At 36.4% G+C, this 19,449-nt stretch overlaps 1 protein-coding gene across 1 annotated transcript in view; it reads left to right on the forward strand.

The window, feature by feature from the left end:
* Nucleotides 1-19,449, forward strand: part of DCC (DCC netrin 1 receptor) — a gene marked incomplete at both ends in the record, with an annotated part of 938,651 nt that overhangs the window by 488,009 nt on the left and 431,193 nt on the right. The window contains one exon of the mRNA XM_079784846.1: nucleotides 1,239-1,375. Within this exon, the coding sequence (XP_079640972.1) occupies nucleotides 1,239-1,375 (137 nt within the window). The remainder of the gene's footprint in view (nucleotides 1-1,238; nucleotides 1,376-19,449) is intronic.

Consider the following 19,449-nt stretch of genomic DNA (forward strand, 5'->3'; position numbering starts at 1 on the left):
ATAAAGGGCGAGGAATGGTCAAAATTCATGAGATCGATTCTAAAAGGAAATGTTTAAAAGCCAGATTGTCATTGAGATAATTCTTCCCAAAGAGTCTTCAGCAAAGATACTCGGAAGGGTCTCATCCTAAGGAAGCATATAGAGAGCGAAATATTTCTTAAGAAACCAACATTTCTTGAATTCAAGATATAACCTTCAAATATAGTAGGTCTGTGTAACTTTTGTTAGTTCCAGTGGTATCTCTCACTATCTTCTCTACAGCAAATATTTCAGGTAAGGCAGGAAGAGGACTTGGCTGGCTTTGAATCACTGGACATTAATATTAAGGCATAGTTAGAAAGTAAGCTCTTAAATAGAATGGAACACTAGTCTGAAACATTTTGATTGAATGGGTTTCACTTAAGAAATTAATTTCATTGATTTTGAGGTTTGGCGTGCTCCTTTTCAACACATTTATTTTCTATGGTGCGATAGGTGCAGAGACAATAAGTTAATCTCTAAACATCATTTACCTTAAATCCTATATAATAGAAGGCTAATATGCAAATTGTCCCCTCAACCAGGAGTTCCACCAGGAGTTTATCCAGGGGGTGGGGCCGACTGGCCAACCACCTGCAGCCCCTCCCCCCAGCCAGCCCCACCTTCAATCGGCACCGCCCCCCCCCCCAATTGGGGTGGGCTGGCCTGGACCCCATCGGTGCATGGATTCATGCACTGTGCTTCTAGTTTTAATAAATGGTATGTTATCACAATACTTCTGAGAATATAAAAGCATACGGAAACCCTTCCCATCTGCAGAGTGTCACAATGTGTTCCCTGAGCATAGGCAGGCATTGCTGGCGCAGTGTGAAAGGGCCTTGTACAAAGGTTACTAAGTAAGATGCAGGCCACAGGACATTGACCTCCGCTGTGGGGAACAACTTCTCTGGACCTTGCAGCTTTCAAATTCAAAATGAAAGAACTGGCCCAGATTATCTATACATTCTTCGCAGCACTAACATTAGTGCCAAGTGGAATCTACTTCAGTTCTTCAATCACTGCATACAGCCTTCCAATGGGAGTGGTTTACCTTGAAGGAATTTCTCACTAATAACTGCCATACCATCAAGCCCCTCTGATACAGAATTTTTCAGTTTTATAATTTGAATTTTCATGGAGTTCATTTAAACCTTTGAGTACCTTGTTGATAGATGGGTATGTTAGTTTACGCTCTAATGTCATATGCTTATGTATTACAGGTCCAAAAAGTATTCACTATTGGGTGGAAGCAACTTGCTTATCTCCAACGTGACAGATGATGACAGTGGAACGTACACCTGCGTTGTCACATATAAAAATGAGAATATCAGTGCTTCTGCAGAGCTTACAGTCTTGGGTGAGTTAATGGCTTGAAATAAGTTTACATGGTATCCTTCAAAATATATCACCATGACGCTTCAACTGCTTATTGCCGAATTGCTTCCTATGTTTTTTAGTGGAAAATTGCCATCTTAATACTCCACTTGTAGCCTTGCTCTGCTTTGATTAATTGCATCGGGGTTAAATGCAGTGTTTGACTACTTGTTCATTGATTAAAATCCAGATTCATCACACTTTAGTCTATTTATTTCAGTGATACAACTGAAAACTACCAAAAATTATTATTTAACAAATGTGTTAAAGAAACAAATGTGATATTCCAAAATATATTATCTGGGGAAAATAAATGAAGTGAATGAGATAAATTGCATGACAAATATGAACCTCAATAGAAAAGTCAGTTGTCATTTGAGATGACAGGGTATCTGAGAGTGAGTTCAGATGTGTTGCTAAAATTGCTTTGTTAAGATGGAGGGACTGTAGATGTTATCTTGAAAGTGAATCATTAAAATCAAATACATCTCAAGAAAACTTGCATGGCAAGAATCTAATTTAAAGAAATTTAAGGACCACAGATGGGTTCAAATTATCCCGAGAGGAAGGGTCACCAGCTATCATTGCAAATTAATCATTCTTATGTGTGGTTGGTACTCCAATGGGATGCATATTTTATCATCTGCTCCAGATTGTTTTTAGGCCAGTTTCTTTGAATTATGTAGTTTGGAGAAAGTACCTTAACATTTGAATTTCAATTGATTTTTCATGTAGCAACAAAAAATTGTCTACCAGTCTTTGGATTAGTTTTGCTCTGGAATAAATCTTCTTACCTTTTAAAGAGCCCAGGAAAAATCATAGGCTCTTGGAAATTTATTCAGTAAAACTGAAAAGATTCGGAGCACTGATTATATCAGCTGGCCCATATCATAATATCATTATGCTATCCATTCTGCTTTGTGGTTTTCACGTTTATTTTTAAAATGTTTTAATCTGTATTGAGGGTAATAATGCATATGATGGGTGAGGCAATGGACTTGTTTGTTCCTTGATCAAACCATAAATATTAAACTAAGAATAGGCAAAGGACTTTAATTCTTTGGCTTTGGAGGTAATGTTATTCTAACTTAATATCATCTGTCTTTAAAATGACAACAATTTCATTTATTCTTATACCAGAGGCTGGTGCACGAAATTCGTGCAAGGGGCTCAGCCATCACAGCCCCAGATTCAACCGGAGGTCTTCTGGTCTAATTAGCATATTATGCTTTTATTATTATAGATGGAAGTTTTTGGTGAAGCAAAAACCTTTACATTTGTAACATCAAAGTACAGTATCATAGAATGGCTACCATAGAAATTATCTTGTAATGTGTATTACAGATCATAAGGCAAATACAGTTATCGGATGCAATATAATTCATAGTGATCATAGGTAAATCTCTAATTGCAAATGCATGAAGTCAAATTATATATCAAATAAATGCACAGTATTTAAATATGTAATACTTCATTGGTATCTAAGACAAATATATAAATTCTGATTTCTGAGACTACCGAATTAGCACAGAAATATCTGTACAGACGTAAATATCTGCATGTATATTGACATTCATGTACATTCCTCTGTGTGTTCCTGTGCATGTGTGTGTCTTTCAGTTCTTTATTGTTGAGAATTATCTTGTTTCCAAGTTTAACTTAACAAAACCAAACACTGATATGATCGTCTTTATAAATATATCTTTGTTATTTATTTGCTTATAACTTAAAGAAAAGTATAGCAGAAACAGTTATACTCTCACCAGCAGTGCAAGAATTTGCCCGTCGCCCGGGCATCAACCTATGAACCAAGAGATCACGGTTTGATTCCTGGTCAGGGCACATGCCTGGTGGCAGACTCAATCCCCATTGTGGGGTGTGCAGAAGGCAGCCAATCAATGATTCTCTCTCATCATTGATGTTTCTATCTCTCTCTCCCTCTCCCTTCTTCTCTGAAATTTATAAAAGTATATTTAAAAAAAGAATTTGTCTGTCATCATGAGTACATTCTTTCCTAGCCCCCAATATTTGCTTATTTAACAATTTTATAAAATTAAGTCTTCTTTTTCTAATTTTTATCACTATTAAATTCAGGTTTCTTTTTATAGTTTTAATGTCATTTTTTCACCTTTTTACTTTTATGGAAATAGTCATCTTCATTTGGTTGATTTGTAGGAGCTCTTTCTATAGGAAGAATAGTAACTATGTTGTGTATGCCCCATGTGTGTATTTTTGTCATTTTTTTAATTTAAAAAAAGTTTATATTTTATATATGGTACGAAGTCTTTTTTTTTTTAATGGCTGCTGGCTTTGTGGGCTTTAGACTTACATTTTTGTTCTAAATGGATCACCTTAGTACTAATTTTTAAAAAAAACCCTTTGTGGGTTTTTTGGGGGGGTGTTGAATCTTTCTAATAACTGGGTATACATTTTAAAGATTTCCCTACAGCCCTCGTATAATTTATAACTATTGTAGAAGGCATAATTTAATTCAGGAGGTGGTTATAATGCTGTTTTAACTGTTCTACTCAGGCTTTAAAGTAAGTATCAATATAATGATTTTTTTGATATATTCTTTGACTATTCTGATATAAAGTTCATCTTGCAGGGCTGAATTTATTTGGAAAATAGAATTTAATACTCTTTTAAGTGGAAGATGAAAAATAACATGAAAATAACCATTTATGTTAATGATTCTGACCTATTGGAATAGCCATCAGTATGTTATTGGTGAACAAGTTTTGAGTACATGCACCACATAGGTTCTGGGAAGGCTAACAAAGGTTTGAAGTCTGGCTTAAATGGGATTTTAGTATTACCACAAATGTATACAATCAGTTGCTCTAATGCCTTATGACAAAGATTTTTTCATAATGTAAACTTGGAATCAGTGGAGATATGAGGAGTTGATAATATCTATTCTCATAAAAGACAGAGCATAAAGCCAGGGGAGAGGTGGGGGGAGATAGGAGGGGTCCTGGAGAGGATGCAGAGAGGATGCCAGGCTCTCTGATATGGTTCTAGCTACTGTTTCATTTGAATCACTACTGCCATAATGAGCTACAGAGCAGTAGTCTGTCCATTTTTATTTGCAAAATGTCCAACTTTCTGACTGAAGAATTATAATCACCATTTCTGAAAATATATTCATTTTTCCCTATATCTACTCACCTCCATCATCATGCAAACGTCCATACGCACAGCAAGATTTGCCACTGCCTTAGGTCTAGATTTATTCCTTGTCTGAATCGATGCATACATGCATGCGTTAAAAACGTATTTGATCTTTAACCAATAAAGTGCCCAACCTTGGATAATTCATGTGCACTCTTCATAAACACACACACACACAAGAAGGTAGGTGGAAAGTTCACTTTTCAGTAGAAGCCATTAGGTCTGACATCCATGAGAAAATGAAAACATTTTTGAACTTTTCAAAAAGGATTCTGGAATTTATTTGAAAGAGGTCCACAGCAATTTATTCAATATACTATTAAAAGTTTACCTTTGGCTCTAGCTGGTTTGGCCTAGTAAATAGAGCATTGGCCTGTGAACTAAAGGGTCCCGGGTTGGATTCTGGTCAGGGGCAATGCCCGGGTTGTGGGCTCCACCCCCAGTAGGGGGCATTCGGGAGGCAGCAGATCAATGATTCTCTCTCATCTCAATGATTCTCATCATTGATGTTTCTCTCTCTCCCTCCCCCTTCCTCTCTGAAATCAATAAAAATAAAAAATTAAAGAAAAAAGTTTACCTTTGTGTGTAGGTTTCCTCGATGATTTTCTTCATCAACTTTCTAGAAAAATGTTGGCTGTAATTGGCACAAACTGGTTAGTAGGAGACAAATAAGTCTGATGGGTCAGACCTTTGAACATAATTAAAGACTTGAAGCCACATCTAAGAGTTCCCCATATGCTCCACAGTGTGAGGGGCCCATATCATGTCACATGGTGGTTACTTCTCCCAAGTAAACACCTTTGCAAGGTTTGGGGAAGGTGTTCCTCCTGCAGGAACTTCCCCTTAAGAAGGAGGCTCCCATGGGTCACCCTCTCTGAGTGCCTGTGTTTAGGAGGCCTCTCTCCATTGACCTGAGCATGTCCACCTTAGACAGGTATGTTCTTTAAGCCTGATGGTAGTGTCTGTAGAATAATACATGTTATCTACATTTATATACACAATTCACATACTAGTATATTTTCTATTTTTAAGAAAATGTATCTTCAAAATTGATTCCCATCCTCTCTTAAATGCATATCATTATCTCAACCCATCATTAATGTACAGATTCTGCAAATGTAACTATAATAGACCAAGCTATTCAGAAAGTTTTAGGAACATTATCTTAAAAGGGAGTTAAGAAGACAGCATATTAAGATACATGGGAGAAGTTTAAACTGTTAAAAACTATCATTTTTTATTGTAGTGGGATGGAAAACTCCACGTTAGTAACTCACTTTATTTTGAAAATGCTTTTGAATAATAAAAAAGATGGCTGAATATGTAGTGAATTAACCAATTACAGTTCCAATCCCAGATATACAACTGAACCTCAGCATTAGTAGTAAAGCAGCAACCAACCAATGAGTTGAGTGCTTCTATGTGCTCTTCTAAGTACTCTTTGGACACAGAAAGGCACATATGACACAGATCCAGGCTTCATTAGGAACAAGGACAGGAAGTGGGCATTAGTACAAAACCCAAAGAACGGTTGGGGAACGAAGGAGTCCAGGGGCCCTGGATAAAGAGTTCAACAAAGATGAGAGAATGGGAGTTGGGGTTTGGTTGGAGGAGCAGGGGAGAACTTTCCAGCAGGAAGAATAATTGGGCAAAGGTTTGAAGATAAGCAAGAGGTGGGGAGGGGAAGTGATTGATGTGACTGAAGATTGTGGGTAGGAAGAGTTTCTAATGGTGGCTGAAAAGCGGCATAGATCCTGAATGAGTCGCTAATGTGGTTAGATTTTTATCTTTTTAAAAATATATCTTTATTGATTTCAGAGAGAAAGGGAGAGAGAGATAGGAACATCAATGCATGTCCCCTACTGGGAATCGAGCCCACAACCGGGCATGTGCCCTAACCAGGAATTGAACCTTGACTTCCTGGTTCATAGGTCCATGCTCAACCATTGAGCCCCACTGCCTGGGCTAGATTTTTATCTTAAGGCAATGGAAAGACACAAGAAAGTTTTTGAGTAGTGCCTTACTAGCAGTTTCATCGTGGCTAGTTATCTCTGTAATCCTCTTTTTCTCTTATAGAGAGTGATAATTATTTCTTCATAGGATTTGCTGACTGCTTGGGTGCCAGAATTGGGAGAGAAGTATTTCAGAAGAGCAGGCACAGCTTTGGGGGCCCCGGGAAATAAAGAACCATAAGATGCTCTTCCAGCCCTCAGCAGAAGCCTAAAGCGTAGTTGCAAAGATTAAGCAGAAACAAACAAAATGAACTGCCACCTATTAAAACACCTCATGCCCTCTCTTTGCCCCAGGCTTTCCTCATCTATAAAATGTACAAAACAAGTGATCCTCCCATGATTCTCATGATCATGGAGATATCATATAATGATGTCCTCATGATACACTGATTTTTCTTTGGCAGCAATCTAGAAACAGAGACAACAGCAGCAGTTTGTGGCACATGTAGGACATCCATATTTGTGAAACATTTTGTATTTCTTACTTTCCTCTGTGCTTCTGCAGCCTGCTATTCATGCTTTCTTCCCAACTAGATGATAAGAAACTTAAAAACAGATGCCAATCATGGCTTGTTCATCTTGACCACTCAAATCCTTGGTTTGTTCTCTGGCTCATCTGAGATTTAAACTTAAGAAATATCATTGTATGTACATTATGCCTAAGGTATCTAACTTTCTATCAAAGTATTTTACAAGCTCTTCATTGAAACTCATGGTTTTTTTTCATAGACTGAATTGTTTCTCTCCAAATTGACACGTTGAAGCCCTAATCACCAATTTGACTGTCTTTGGAGTTAGGGCCTTTAAGGGGGTAATTAAGGCTAAAAGTCGTAAGAGTGGGGCACTGATCCAATAGAAATGGTTTCTTCATAAGAAGAGGAAGAGGCATCATAGCACTCTATCTCTCAGCACACGCACACAGAAAGCAGGGCAGGTGAGGACACAGAGAGGACACGGTCTGCAAGCCCAGGAGAGCTGTCTCACCAGAAACCAACCCTGCGGGAACCATGATCTTATCCGCCCTCCCTGCAGGACTTGAAACAATAAGGTTATGTTGTCTGAGACACCCAGAACCAGGGAGTTTCCTATGGGAGCTCAAGCAGACTAATGTAACCACAGAAAGAGTATGTGTTCTATGCATTATATTGTTAAAAACTATTTATTTTTGAGCCCTAGCTGGTTTTGCTCAATGGATAGCACATTGGCCTACTGAGTGAACACGGGTCCCGGGTTTGATACCAGTCAAGGGCACATGCCCGGTTTGCGGGTTCAATCTCCAGTAGGCGGGGGGGGGGGGTGCAGGAGGCAGCTGATCAATGATTCTCATCATTGATGTTTCTATGTCTCTCTCTCTCTCTACCTTCTTACCTGAAATCAATAAAAGTATATTTTTAAAAAAGATTCTTCATTGGTTTTATAGACATGAGCTACAATGGAGAAGCATTTCAGTAATATTTATTACATATCATTAGTACTGACAATCTTAAATTCCTGGCAGTGTAAAAAAATAATGTCCTTCTTAAAATAGCAATGAATCAAAAATTATTGGTTTATAAATGAGGTTCTGTATAGTTATAAGATTATAAATTTAATGTTCCCCTGTCTTAGCTTTTCTTCAATATCACCCTCTATTTAGTAATTTTTGAGTAATAGGTACTTCTCACATTTTAGATCCTATCATCTTAAATATGTCCCAATTTAATAGTAAATATGTCATTAGCTATTAGGAAATTGTGTTTCTTTCTTTTCTTAATCAGTTCTTAGATAAATTTAATTTACTACAACAAGCTTATTGAAGTAAATATTCATGCCCCATCAACTCTCAGATGTGTCTAGTAATGAAAGAAAGCATGATAATTAAACACTGATGTGATTTTGTATTTTTTATTTTTATATATGTTTTAGTTTTAATAATTTTATTTTTACTGAAATCTATGTGATATTAGTTGCTAACTTCTGAGCATGTGTAATTGACCAAGTAGGGAATTGACCCAGCCATTTGTTTGGAGAGAAAGTGGAACATCCACTTCCCATCAAGGTGTTCAATGGCCTCCTTTATAAACTTGTTGGGGGATCACCTATGCTGGGTGTTAGGCTCATTTGTAGTCAGAAATGGAAAATAGCTATCATAAAACATATTAATTAAGATCATATTTATCCCTCTATTATAATGTCAACTCTTCATTTGAATGGAGCTCTCCTGAATTTACAACATCACTGCTTCTGACTTAACAGCAGTCCTTAAATTTCATGTCTATCTGTAATTGGCCTTTATTATCATGACCCCCTCACCCATCACATTTAATGATCATATTCATAAAAGTAGTGCCTTAGGTAAGCTTATATTGATTATCCTTTATGAGGTAATTGCCAAATGGATCTTATTGAAATTAGTTTAGAATTTTTCCATGACCTAAATGTAGGATACAAGTGCATAACCTAAGGCAGAATTAAGTTTTTAAAAATTCAAAATTATCTATGAGCTGCTTCTTCCTATCACCTGTGTTGCTTTCTTATTATAGTTAAATTCCTCATCTGGGATTATAGCTTTCATAAGAGTATGCTGAAGTTCTATCCAAAATAATGTTTGGAAGATTCTGTTGAATACATATGTTTTATATGCAGTTTAATGTATTTGAAGTCCTACTATGTGGAGCTCTACTTTTTTCCCCTGTTCTCTTGGAGATGACAGTTTGAGCAGTGTTTTGCATTTATCCTTGAGATGGTCATGAATTTATTTTTTCTTTCTTGGATAGACAAGGAAGTAGAGGCCCCAGAGGGAAAGGCAAAGACTATGTACTAACTCAGAGCATTAAAAGGCAATCTAAGGCCATGATTTTAATTAGCCCTCACAATCCCAGCAAGGTGAATGGACCATCTGCGGTATAGAAGGAGAGAAACTGCTGAGAGTGGTGCAAAGGGCATTTCATGCCAAAGTTGTCCTCAGGTACCAGAACTGTGCATTATCCCAGGAAGAGTTTGAATCTGTGATAGGACCAAACTAAATTAGACAGAGTGTTTTAATTAACGTTGGCAGGTGATAGTGTCAGTTGTACTTGCTAGTTCTCAAGGACTAGAGAGCAAAGTGTGACATTTCCTTATTTACATTTTAAGCTTTTTTTTGTTTTATTATTTCATATATGAAGGTATAGTCATTTCACTATTTTTACATAGCAAGGTATAGATTCATCTGCAGTATAGCATCATATATATGAGCAGGAAATAATCAGAGTATAACTGATACTCATAACTTGGAACTCATACCATATAAGCAAGGCTCCTACCACCACTTGATGGTAGTGTCCCTAAGGGCAAAAACACCAACCTGAAAACATATCTTAAAATAGTGAACTCTGTTAAAGCATTTGGAGTTTCTATCTATACATTTTTAAGTCATTTATTCATTCATTCAACAAATATGTACTGAAAATTCAGTAATTTTGTTGCCTGAATCTTTGGGGAAAAAACAGCTTTACTGAGATATCATTTACTGTGATTTGCATACTGTACAATTTTGCATTTGAAGTGTATGATTTACTGTTTTTCAGTATAATCACAGATGTGTGCAACTCTATTCAACACAGCCAATTTTAGGACAGCTTCACACCTCAGAACGTAACCCTCTACCCTTTAGCTATCACCCCCATATCCTCCTATTCTCCCTCTTCCCCTGCCTAACCCAACACCCCAAACAAACACCAATCTATTTTCTTTCTCTGTTGATTGCCTATTCTGGGTATTTCATGTGAATGGAATATGTTCCATTTTGTGACTTATTTCTCTTTAACTTGGCATACTTTTGTCAAGGTTCATCCTTGGGGTATTTCATTCTTTCTTATGGCCAAATAATATTCCATTGTATAAATACACTATGTTTTATGTATTCACTCATTAGTTGAACATTAGTATTGTCTTCACCTTTTGCCTATTGTGACTAATTCTTTATAAGCATTTGTGTACAAGTTTTTATGTGGACCTATATTTTCATTTATCTTGGATATATACTTAGAAGTGAAATTGATCAATCATGTAACTATGTTTAATCTTTTGAGGACCTACCAGTTTTCTATATCGACAATACCATTTTACATGTTACGAGTAGAGTATGAGTATTTCTATTTATCTACATCATCACCAACACTTGTTATTAACTAACTTTATTATATTCAGTCTAATGAATGAGAGGTGGCATCTCATTGTGCGTTTGGTTGAGATGACTAATGATGTTGATTCTCTCTCGTGGGTTTATTGGCTATTTGTATATTTTTGTTGAAGAAATGTCTATTCATTTTTATTTGGGTTATTTGTCTGTTTATTATTGAGTTGTAATGACTTTTTACGGGCATATGTGTTTGCGGTGAGGAATACCACTTTCCTAGGAACAGGTTAAGTGACATGTCATATGGAGGAACTGCTGAAGACAACATGAGGTCATTGGCTACCTGTACCTGGGTGACAATGTTTGAGTTCAAAAAGACTTGTTTTCATGCTTTGTTTTCTTAAGCTGACACTGTGTCGTGTATGCACACTGCTCTTTAATCATTAGATCTGACACTATGTGCACCCATGTGGTAACCCTTTCCCTATCCCGTGCTTCCATAATTTCTTGTTAATTCTACTATTAACACTTAACACATTGGTTAGGCAGTTTCCATAGACATTCATTTGGTCAGTTGTAATCACATATACATGAAACCGGTTTCTCAAGGGAAGGGGTTGTATCTGAGTCATTTTCACATCTTTAGTAACCTGCATACTAGTTGGCATGAATTAAGCTTTTAAGAAATATGTACAAAATTCAGATTTTTCTCTCTCAAAATTAAATTTTCATCCTGAATGTTCAATTTTAGTATGAGAAAAAAAGTTGTCATTTATTTCATCCTTCTTGTGACAAAAGAATCTTTGTACGCAACGCTCAGACTTAAGCCTTCTTACTCATTTTATCAATATTCTGGTGGTGCAGAAAAGCTGTTTCTATGCATGAAGTTTTAATTGCACTACAATTAAGATATGACATCATGTGCTAAATTTTAACAGAAATAGTTTGGTAGATATTCCTTGTGAAACATATTTTGGGATAAACCTTTTTGTTTACCAACATTCCCAAGACTGTTTTTATTACGAGGTATTCAGAAAATAATAAATAAACAAGACAAGCAACACAAAAATTTGCTGTGGTTCCTTCAATTTGGGAAATGCTGGCTCAAACAAAGTTAAACAGGTACATACTACAGGACTTTCTAGAATCTCAAACAGGCTAATAATGTTAGGGGAATGCTGTGGCACTTACACAGGTGGAAGAGGTAAAACTTATTTTCCTTCTGACCCAGCGTCAGATCTGTTTGGAGACTGAAACAGTGCTTCACGTGGAGAATCTCCTGGTACTATCTGCACAGCTTCACCCATTTGGCTTATACATATTTGCAATGTACTATATAAATTCCTATGGAAACTGCCTACCCAATAAAAATGGGATTTCTACCACAGTTAATGGGTGTAGTCGATGTTTTATTCTTGCAGTTCGGACCCATTACACATTCTGCAAGAAGCAACATGATTCCATTTTAATCACAGCCCAGTGCTTCCCTCCTGCTAAGAAAAATAAATGTGATATTTGTGAGTTTGCATCCACTGCTTCTTTAGAGGACCAGCAAAGAAAATAATTAGCCCGTGATTAAATCATATAATTCAATTTCCCCCTGCATATGTTCTTACTGACAAAATAGTTCATGAATCCAACTGCTGAATGCTCAGTAATAACACTTTATCACCAATTTATAGTGCATGAAAACAAAAGAAAATTGAAATGAGCTGGGGGATTGTGGTGTGTGAGTGTGTGAGAGAGTGTGTGCGATTCTTAAAGGATGGTTAATCAGATAGAAGTGGTGGTTGTGCCAGTAACATTGTATTTCTCCATTGGCATGTTAATTTAGCTTGCAAAATACCTCTGAAATTAAGATTCACCAGGTCATTATGTAGATATATGCAGGAAGGCAGCCTGAAAAGAGGAACGTTTCCCTTTTTTGACTTTTAAAACAGTAATAAAATAATAATAAGTGAAAATCTGGCCTCTGAAGAAGGTATCAATGTTCTCCTCACCACCCCTTCACTCTCTTCCATGGAAAGAGAGAAGCAGGTTCGTTCTCAGTTTTCACTTCCACGGTAAACTGCTTGGTTTTCTTCTCTTAGGCTTGATTCTTTATGGACACTTCATGCTTATCAGCGTCACCCTAAAATCAGGAGCGTTTATATGCTTGTGACTCTCATCTTCTATCATGTCCTCACTTCCCCCTTCCACATCTTGCTTCTCTCTCTACTCCTTCAACTTACCCCAGTTTACCCTGGAGGTTGTTACTGGCAAATGGCCATGAACACATCTCGGATTTCTAAGCATTGTCTGTGCAATGGACCAATGACAGCTAACCTGCAGGCTTGTTATGAAGAGCAGACTCAGAGGAATAACGCATGTTCAGTGCAGCTCCAGGACAGTGCCTGGAGTAGAGCAGATATCCAGCAAGTGGCTTTGTTATCACCGTTGTTATTATCTGCACATTAACATGCATCCTCCTTAAGTACTCAGACTCAGAACAGCAAGTCTCATTCAGATTGCATCCTCAGAGGGAGGGCTCTTGCCATCTTTTGACATTTCAAGAAAACCCAAGGAGAAAGGAACTGTGATAAAGTCGTATATTAGAGGTGACCCTAAGAATAGCAGAACTTAAGCAAGGGAGCAAAATTTATCATAACGTATAGGATCACTGAACCAAAGTGTAGAAGTGGGGACTGGAGCAACGTTACTGAGAGGAGATGAATACGTTGTGCTGGTTTGGGTGGGCCTCATAGTCTAGGGACGTGGGTGTGAACCAAGGTCTGGTACATAAGAAGCATTATCGATTAGCTATTATTATTTAAAAACTAATTTGAGCTGAAAATATTACAGGTTTTCTTGAGGGAGTTTGGGAAGTGTGTTATCATTATTTATACTTCACCAAATATTATGAAAAATGTTAATGATGTAAGTTATTAAGAAAATCACCCAGAAAATAAATACTCTCAATTAAGTTAGCTTCAGATAGAAAGGAATATTTATCATTCATATATATAATGCATATGAACAATGTCAAAATAAGTAAATAGAGCTTGGCTTAATGAATATGGCTTCAGTATTTTTGCACTATTAGTTGCAATATATTACACCAAGTCATCAGCTTTGTGCCCCCTTTTTCTTATACCTTACATTAAACCCATTACAGTTAAACCTCCAGAATTATTTTTTTAAATATATTTTTATTGATTTCAGAGATAAGGGAGAGGTAGAGAGAGATAGAAACATCAATGATGAGAGAATCAATGATGATGATCTGCTGCCTACTACACACCCCGCACTGGAGATTGAGCCTCAACCAAGCATATGCCCTGACCTGGAATCAAACCTTGACCTCTTTCTTAGTCCATAGGTCAAGGCTCAACCACTGAGCCATGCCGGCTGGGCCCTACGGAATTATTTTCAATCTACCCATTCCCCTCCATCCTGAATTACTTCGCTCTGAATCCAACTAATTTCATCTGTTACCTGGAGCAGGCCTCTAACTAACCTCCTAACTCTTTCTTCCAGTCTCACCTTATTATAACCCAATCTCACCCAGGATGATCTTGTTAACAGGTTAATCAGAATATAGGATATTCCTTCTTAGAAACTACAACCTTTTTATTTTTTACACTAAACTAAGGAGTTCATAAGAACTCCTTACTGCAACCTACCGCATAAACCACTGTAGGATTTAGCTTGCATTCACTTTTCTAACTTCATCACCCTTCCTCTGTTCATCAGGCTCCACTAGTAATGGCCTCCTGCCTTTTTCTTGAACAAACAAAACAAGTTCCAATCTCAAAATATGTGTCTGTAGATATTTTTCCCTAGTTCATATTGCATACACCATATCTTATGAGATTTGTCTTTGTCCTTTATGACTAAATCAGCCTCTCCTAGTGACTCCATTCCACCATCCACTTATTGTTTTCTTTGTAGTACATATGACAATGTGTTATTCGTTATTATCTGTGTACTCATTCAATGTTTTTGTCTCCACCAAAGCTGAGTTCTTATCTGTTTTGTTCAATATTACATCCCCAGAAGCTAATCAAACAATCAACAAATCTGTTCAAATAATGATACATTGCCATCATCATCGTCGTTATTGATGTTTGCAGAACCCACATGTATTGAGCATTCATTTACGTTCCAGGAATCATGCCAAGTTATGTACTTTCTTATTTACTAACCTAAAACATCTGTAAGGGAGGTCTGTTTTCATCTCCATTTTTAAAGGTAAGGAAATTGAGGCTCATCGGCATTACTACTGTTGTAATTGTCATCTTCATTATCATCATCATCATGATTTCAGGAAGTAGAAGTAGAATTGGTTTGCCTTTCTCACACAGTGGTCAGAGGAGGGAATAGGGCCTGTAGATGTAGGAAATCTCATCAAGACGACACAAATAAACTGGTCAGAAAGGTGGACCATCAAGGGATGGCTTTCAGCAAGTGACAAACAGATGGAAATCCTGGAGGCTGTGTAATTCTCAAAGTGTGGTCTCCAGGCCAGCAACATGGGCATTACTTGTGAGCCTGTTACAAATGCAGAATCATTGGCCTACTGGGTCAGAATCTCTAGGGTTGGGGCCAGGAAACTATTTAAATAAGCCTTCAAAATGATTTTTAACCAACTGCATTAAAAAGTTCTGGCAGTTAGCCAAGGAAACAGGAAATTCACAAGAGTAAAGCAAGACATTCATGTTCAAAAATCAAACCACACAAACAAAAGTCAGGTTAGCGGGCCAGGCACAAAGATGTGGACCTGTTGCTAAAGTTGGAATATAGGGAGGGGATTGGTCATAAGCAAAAACAGTCAAGGTAGATAACAGGGCAGTGAGTCAGAGTAAGACTAGACAGCATTCAGGTAGACTTGATCTTCTCACCTGTAGCACTTGCTCAAGTTCTTAAAATCCCCATCTGGTACACAGGATTAGTATCAGTACATGAGGTTGGACTAAGCCAAAAGTAGAGTAAAAAGTGCTTCACCATGACTCCAGTTATATAGCCTGGAAGAATGTGGGTGTGGGGAGGCAGGTGGGCCTTTATGGCTGCATGCAGGTCTGTAAGTTTGCAGATGACTCAGATGCTGTTCCGATGGGTGAGATGGACGGGTCCTGCAAGAACATTTTGTAGTGCTGTGTGAATAGGCAAAATAATAGTGGAGAAATTTCATCTGTGGAAAGTATAAGGTAATGTACCTGGGGAAATATAATTCAAGCTATCCTGATAAAATGAATTATTCTCTCTGCTACTACTAGCAGAATGATATCGGAAAAATATCGGAATCTATGTCAACTGTCCCTTGAAGGAAGTCCAATGTAAAGTGGCAGTTCAAAGGTTCACCAAATGCCAGAGATAGCTATGATAAAATTGAAAAAAAGGTATTATATAATTGTGTTAAATTTTTCAACAGAACTAATAATATTTTGTACATAGTTCTATTCAGTGCATTCCAATAAGGCTATAAAACAGAGAAGCCTGAAAGGTTAACAGAAACGATCAAAGGAATTAAATAGTAAGACCAGATGAGGAATTTTCAGTTCAGAAAATGATGGGTGAAAAGGGACATCAAATTTATGTCCATGAAGATATTAGGTAATAGAACATGGACATGCTCAACAAATTCAGGAATACTTTACCTAGAAGAACTCTCTTGAAGCTTGAAGGTAATTTTTTGATAATAAAAAAGAAAGTAGGACTTCTTTATACAGTTGTGAGTAGGAGAAACACAAAGTTTATTCCTGTATTGCTATTTATTAATTATTGTGTTATTTTCCATACAAACAACTGTAATTCTACTTTTGCCCCCACCCTGTATACGTGTTGGTACATTCATTGATGTTGTTCCCCATGAAAGAGTTTACAAACTAAAAAGATGATAAGGAACAAAAATAACTATTTATTTATGGAAAATTAGATTCAAAATGCTTTATAAAAGAAAAGCCTATGTTATTCTGGACATTTTCTTAATGTTTAAAAAAGACATTATTTTGGGGAAATCCAAAATTAGGCATCTTCATGAAAAATGAAATCCAGGAACTGAAGATTGATATAGCAATAAAGCTGTGCACAAACATATACTAATACACACACACATATACACACACATAGACATCTATGAATTTATATTTACTTTCTTTTAAAATAAAATGTTTCATAAAAATATGTATGCATTAATTAGAATTACATTTGAAAATACAGACTAGTAGATTAAAAATATTACACATAGCTTCATTATCCAAAGTACTATTAACATTTTACTGTACTATTTTCTATTTGTAATTTTCATTTATCTGATTTTTAAAAAGCATTCACTGCCTCTAGGATTTTACTACTAGTCATGTAGACTATTGATTCAATATACGCATTTTTAAAATCATAATAATGTGAAAATACTGATATTCTGTTAAATTCAGTCTACGAGTATATAGGACTTTTGCTTTATATTCAAACTAAGTTTAGACTATAGACATTTTTTAAAACCTGGTTTTAATATTCAGGTTTATTATACACAGGAAGTTAAATAGTTTTCTAATTCTATATTTGTATAATTATGGCATTTTATTTGTAATGTTTTTTGTTTCACATTTTTAATACTATTTTGTTTAGTATGTAAAGACTTTTTAGATGTGTCTTTTAATAGCACATAGGTGACTCACAAGTTTTTCATTTCTAACCAATTTGAAATGCGTGCCTTTTCCAAAGAGTGTTTCACATATTTATATTTATTGTCACACATAATTTAAGTTATTGTCATTAGATATTTGAAATACAGTATTCGGGTTTGAATAATGGTATTGTTATCCAGCTATATTATAAAGTTGTATGAAGATTTAGATTAGATAGTGAATTTAAAACACTTGTATAATGCCTGGCACAGAGTAAGCATTCAAATTATTATTATTGTTCTAATTATTTTCTCTGTCTTATTTTATACCTCTTTTTTAATTTGAATACCAAGTTGGCTTTTTCCTTTGTTTATATTTTCTACTGTATAGATTTTATGGTTTTAATTTTTGTAGTAACTCAGAAGATAGAAACACTATTAAATTTTACAGGCAATTAACTAAATGGATAAAATAGCTACATAAATCTTTACTAGAAATATGCATAGATTCTCCAAATATGTACTTACATCTCTATATTAATGTTATGTTCAATGTAATAGAATATATTATATTATGTTCAATGTAATATCATTGTTGCTTAAATTGCAAAGTTTCATTACAATTTGTGTTGTTATTACCAATAGTGTGGCAGATAGGCACATATGCTTAGTCTCATGATAAAGAGAAGATATCCAAGTATAGAAATTTTCAGGGTATTTTTCAAGTATGCCCAACTAGTGAACATGACATGGGATAAATTTTTCATGAGGATATGCATATTTATCTGGACTGTAGATGCAGATGAACATTATTTGGGGGAAGTTTATTTGATCCTGCATTGAAGGTGATGCACCCCAGAAGTGGATCAAATCTATATATTACGATGAAGCTATTCAGCCCATTTCTCCCTGAACGTGACATACCTACCTGTTCATGTAATGCAGTCTTTTTATATTCCAGATGGGGTTTATCCTTTCCCCTTCTCTGCATCTTAAATTGTCTGTGTTCTTACTTTTCTTATGTTTTCTTCTTCTGGATATTTCCTCTTAATTATTGTTTATTAAAAAGGAGTATATAATTACTAAAAAAAAAACTTCAAAAAGTTCAGCAACGTGTACAACTAAATTAAATTTGTTCCCTCTAATAAAATCCTATCCCCACTTGCTAAGGCCAAACACCTTTAAGAGTTTCTCACATCTTTAACCATCTGTACTAGAAACTACATGATCAGAAAGAAAAAAAAATCAACACAACCATGTGGTTCCCAGAGGAAGAGGCCCTCGTTCAAAGTATGATTTTTCTAGCATGTCCTTCAGACAGTCATTAGATATCACAGGAAAGTTATTTTCCCTTCATAAAATCGGTCAATAATTTCCCCTACTTAATCCCTAGGACTGTTGTGATAATCCCATAAAATAAAATAGAGTATGGCAAACTAATTGGTGAAGTCAACAGGCCATACAAATTTAAGTCACTTGCATTTCTTGTATAAAACTTGTCCTCCTCAGCTCAAATACCCCTTTTACTCTGTCTAGCCTTAGTCTTTGCTGAACTTAGTTTCATTCTCATAAACAGAACCAATTTACCTATTTATATACTAACAATCACTCTTAACGAACCAGAGTAATTTCTCACTTATTTAAAATCCCATAGAATTGTATTTGTACCTTTCCCGGGTTTCTTACACCATTCTCCTCCATGTGAGTTTATCCGTTTCGGGTGCTAAATGTATCTCTAGCTCAACATCCCCCAGCAGCATCCAACATTCCTTTCAAAGCAGATTTGAAGCATTTGTTAAGTTATAAGTAGATTAATAAATAAGCAGATGGGTGACTTAGGGAAGTATTTCGAAGTCATTATGGACATCCATTCTCAGGTAACAAGACTTAAAGCCATGTCTACACACACCCACCCCCTCCCCGCTAGTTGCCACAGCAGGTGTTAGAGTGGCGCCTAACATAGGACATGGATGCACAGCATGGACTGGCTGCCTCCTCTAGGCTTGCTGTCCCTCTGACGTGGTCCAAACTCACACACAACGCACTGAGTGGTTCCTGCCAAGTTCCCTCTGCATCTGCCAGTTCTGTTTGCCAGTGAGTCCTTTGGACGCCCCCAGAGCAGTGGCCTGCCTATACCCACCGGGCCATTCAGATACAGCACGGAAGAC

The sequence above is a fragment of the Cnephaeus nilssonii genome (genome assembly GCF_951640355.1).
Source record: "Cnephaeus nilssonii genome assembly, chromosome: 11".
In the NCBI taxonomy this organism is placed as follows: Eukaryota; Metazoa; Chordata; class Mammalia; order Chiroptera; family Vespertilionidae; genus Cnephaeus; species Cnephaeus nilssonii.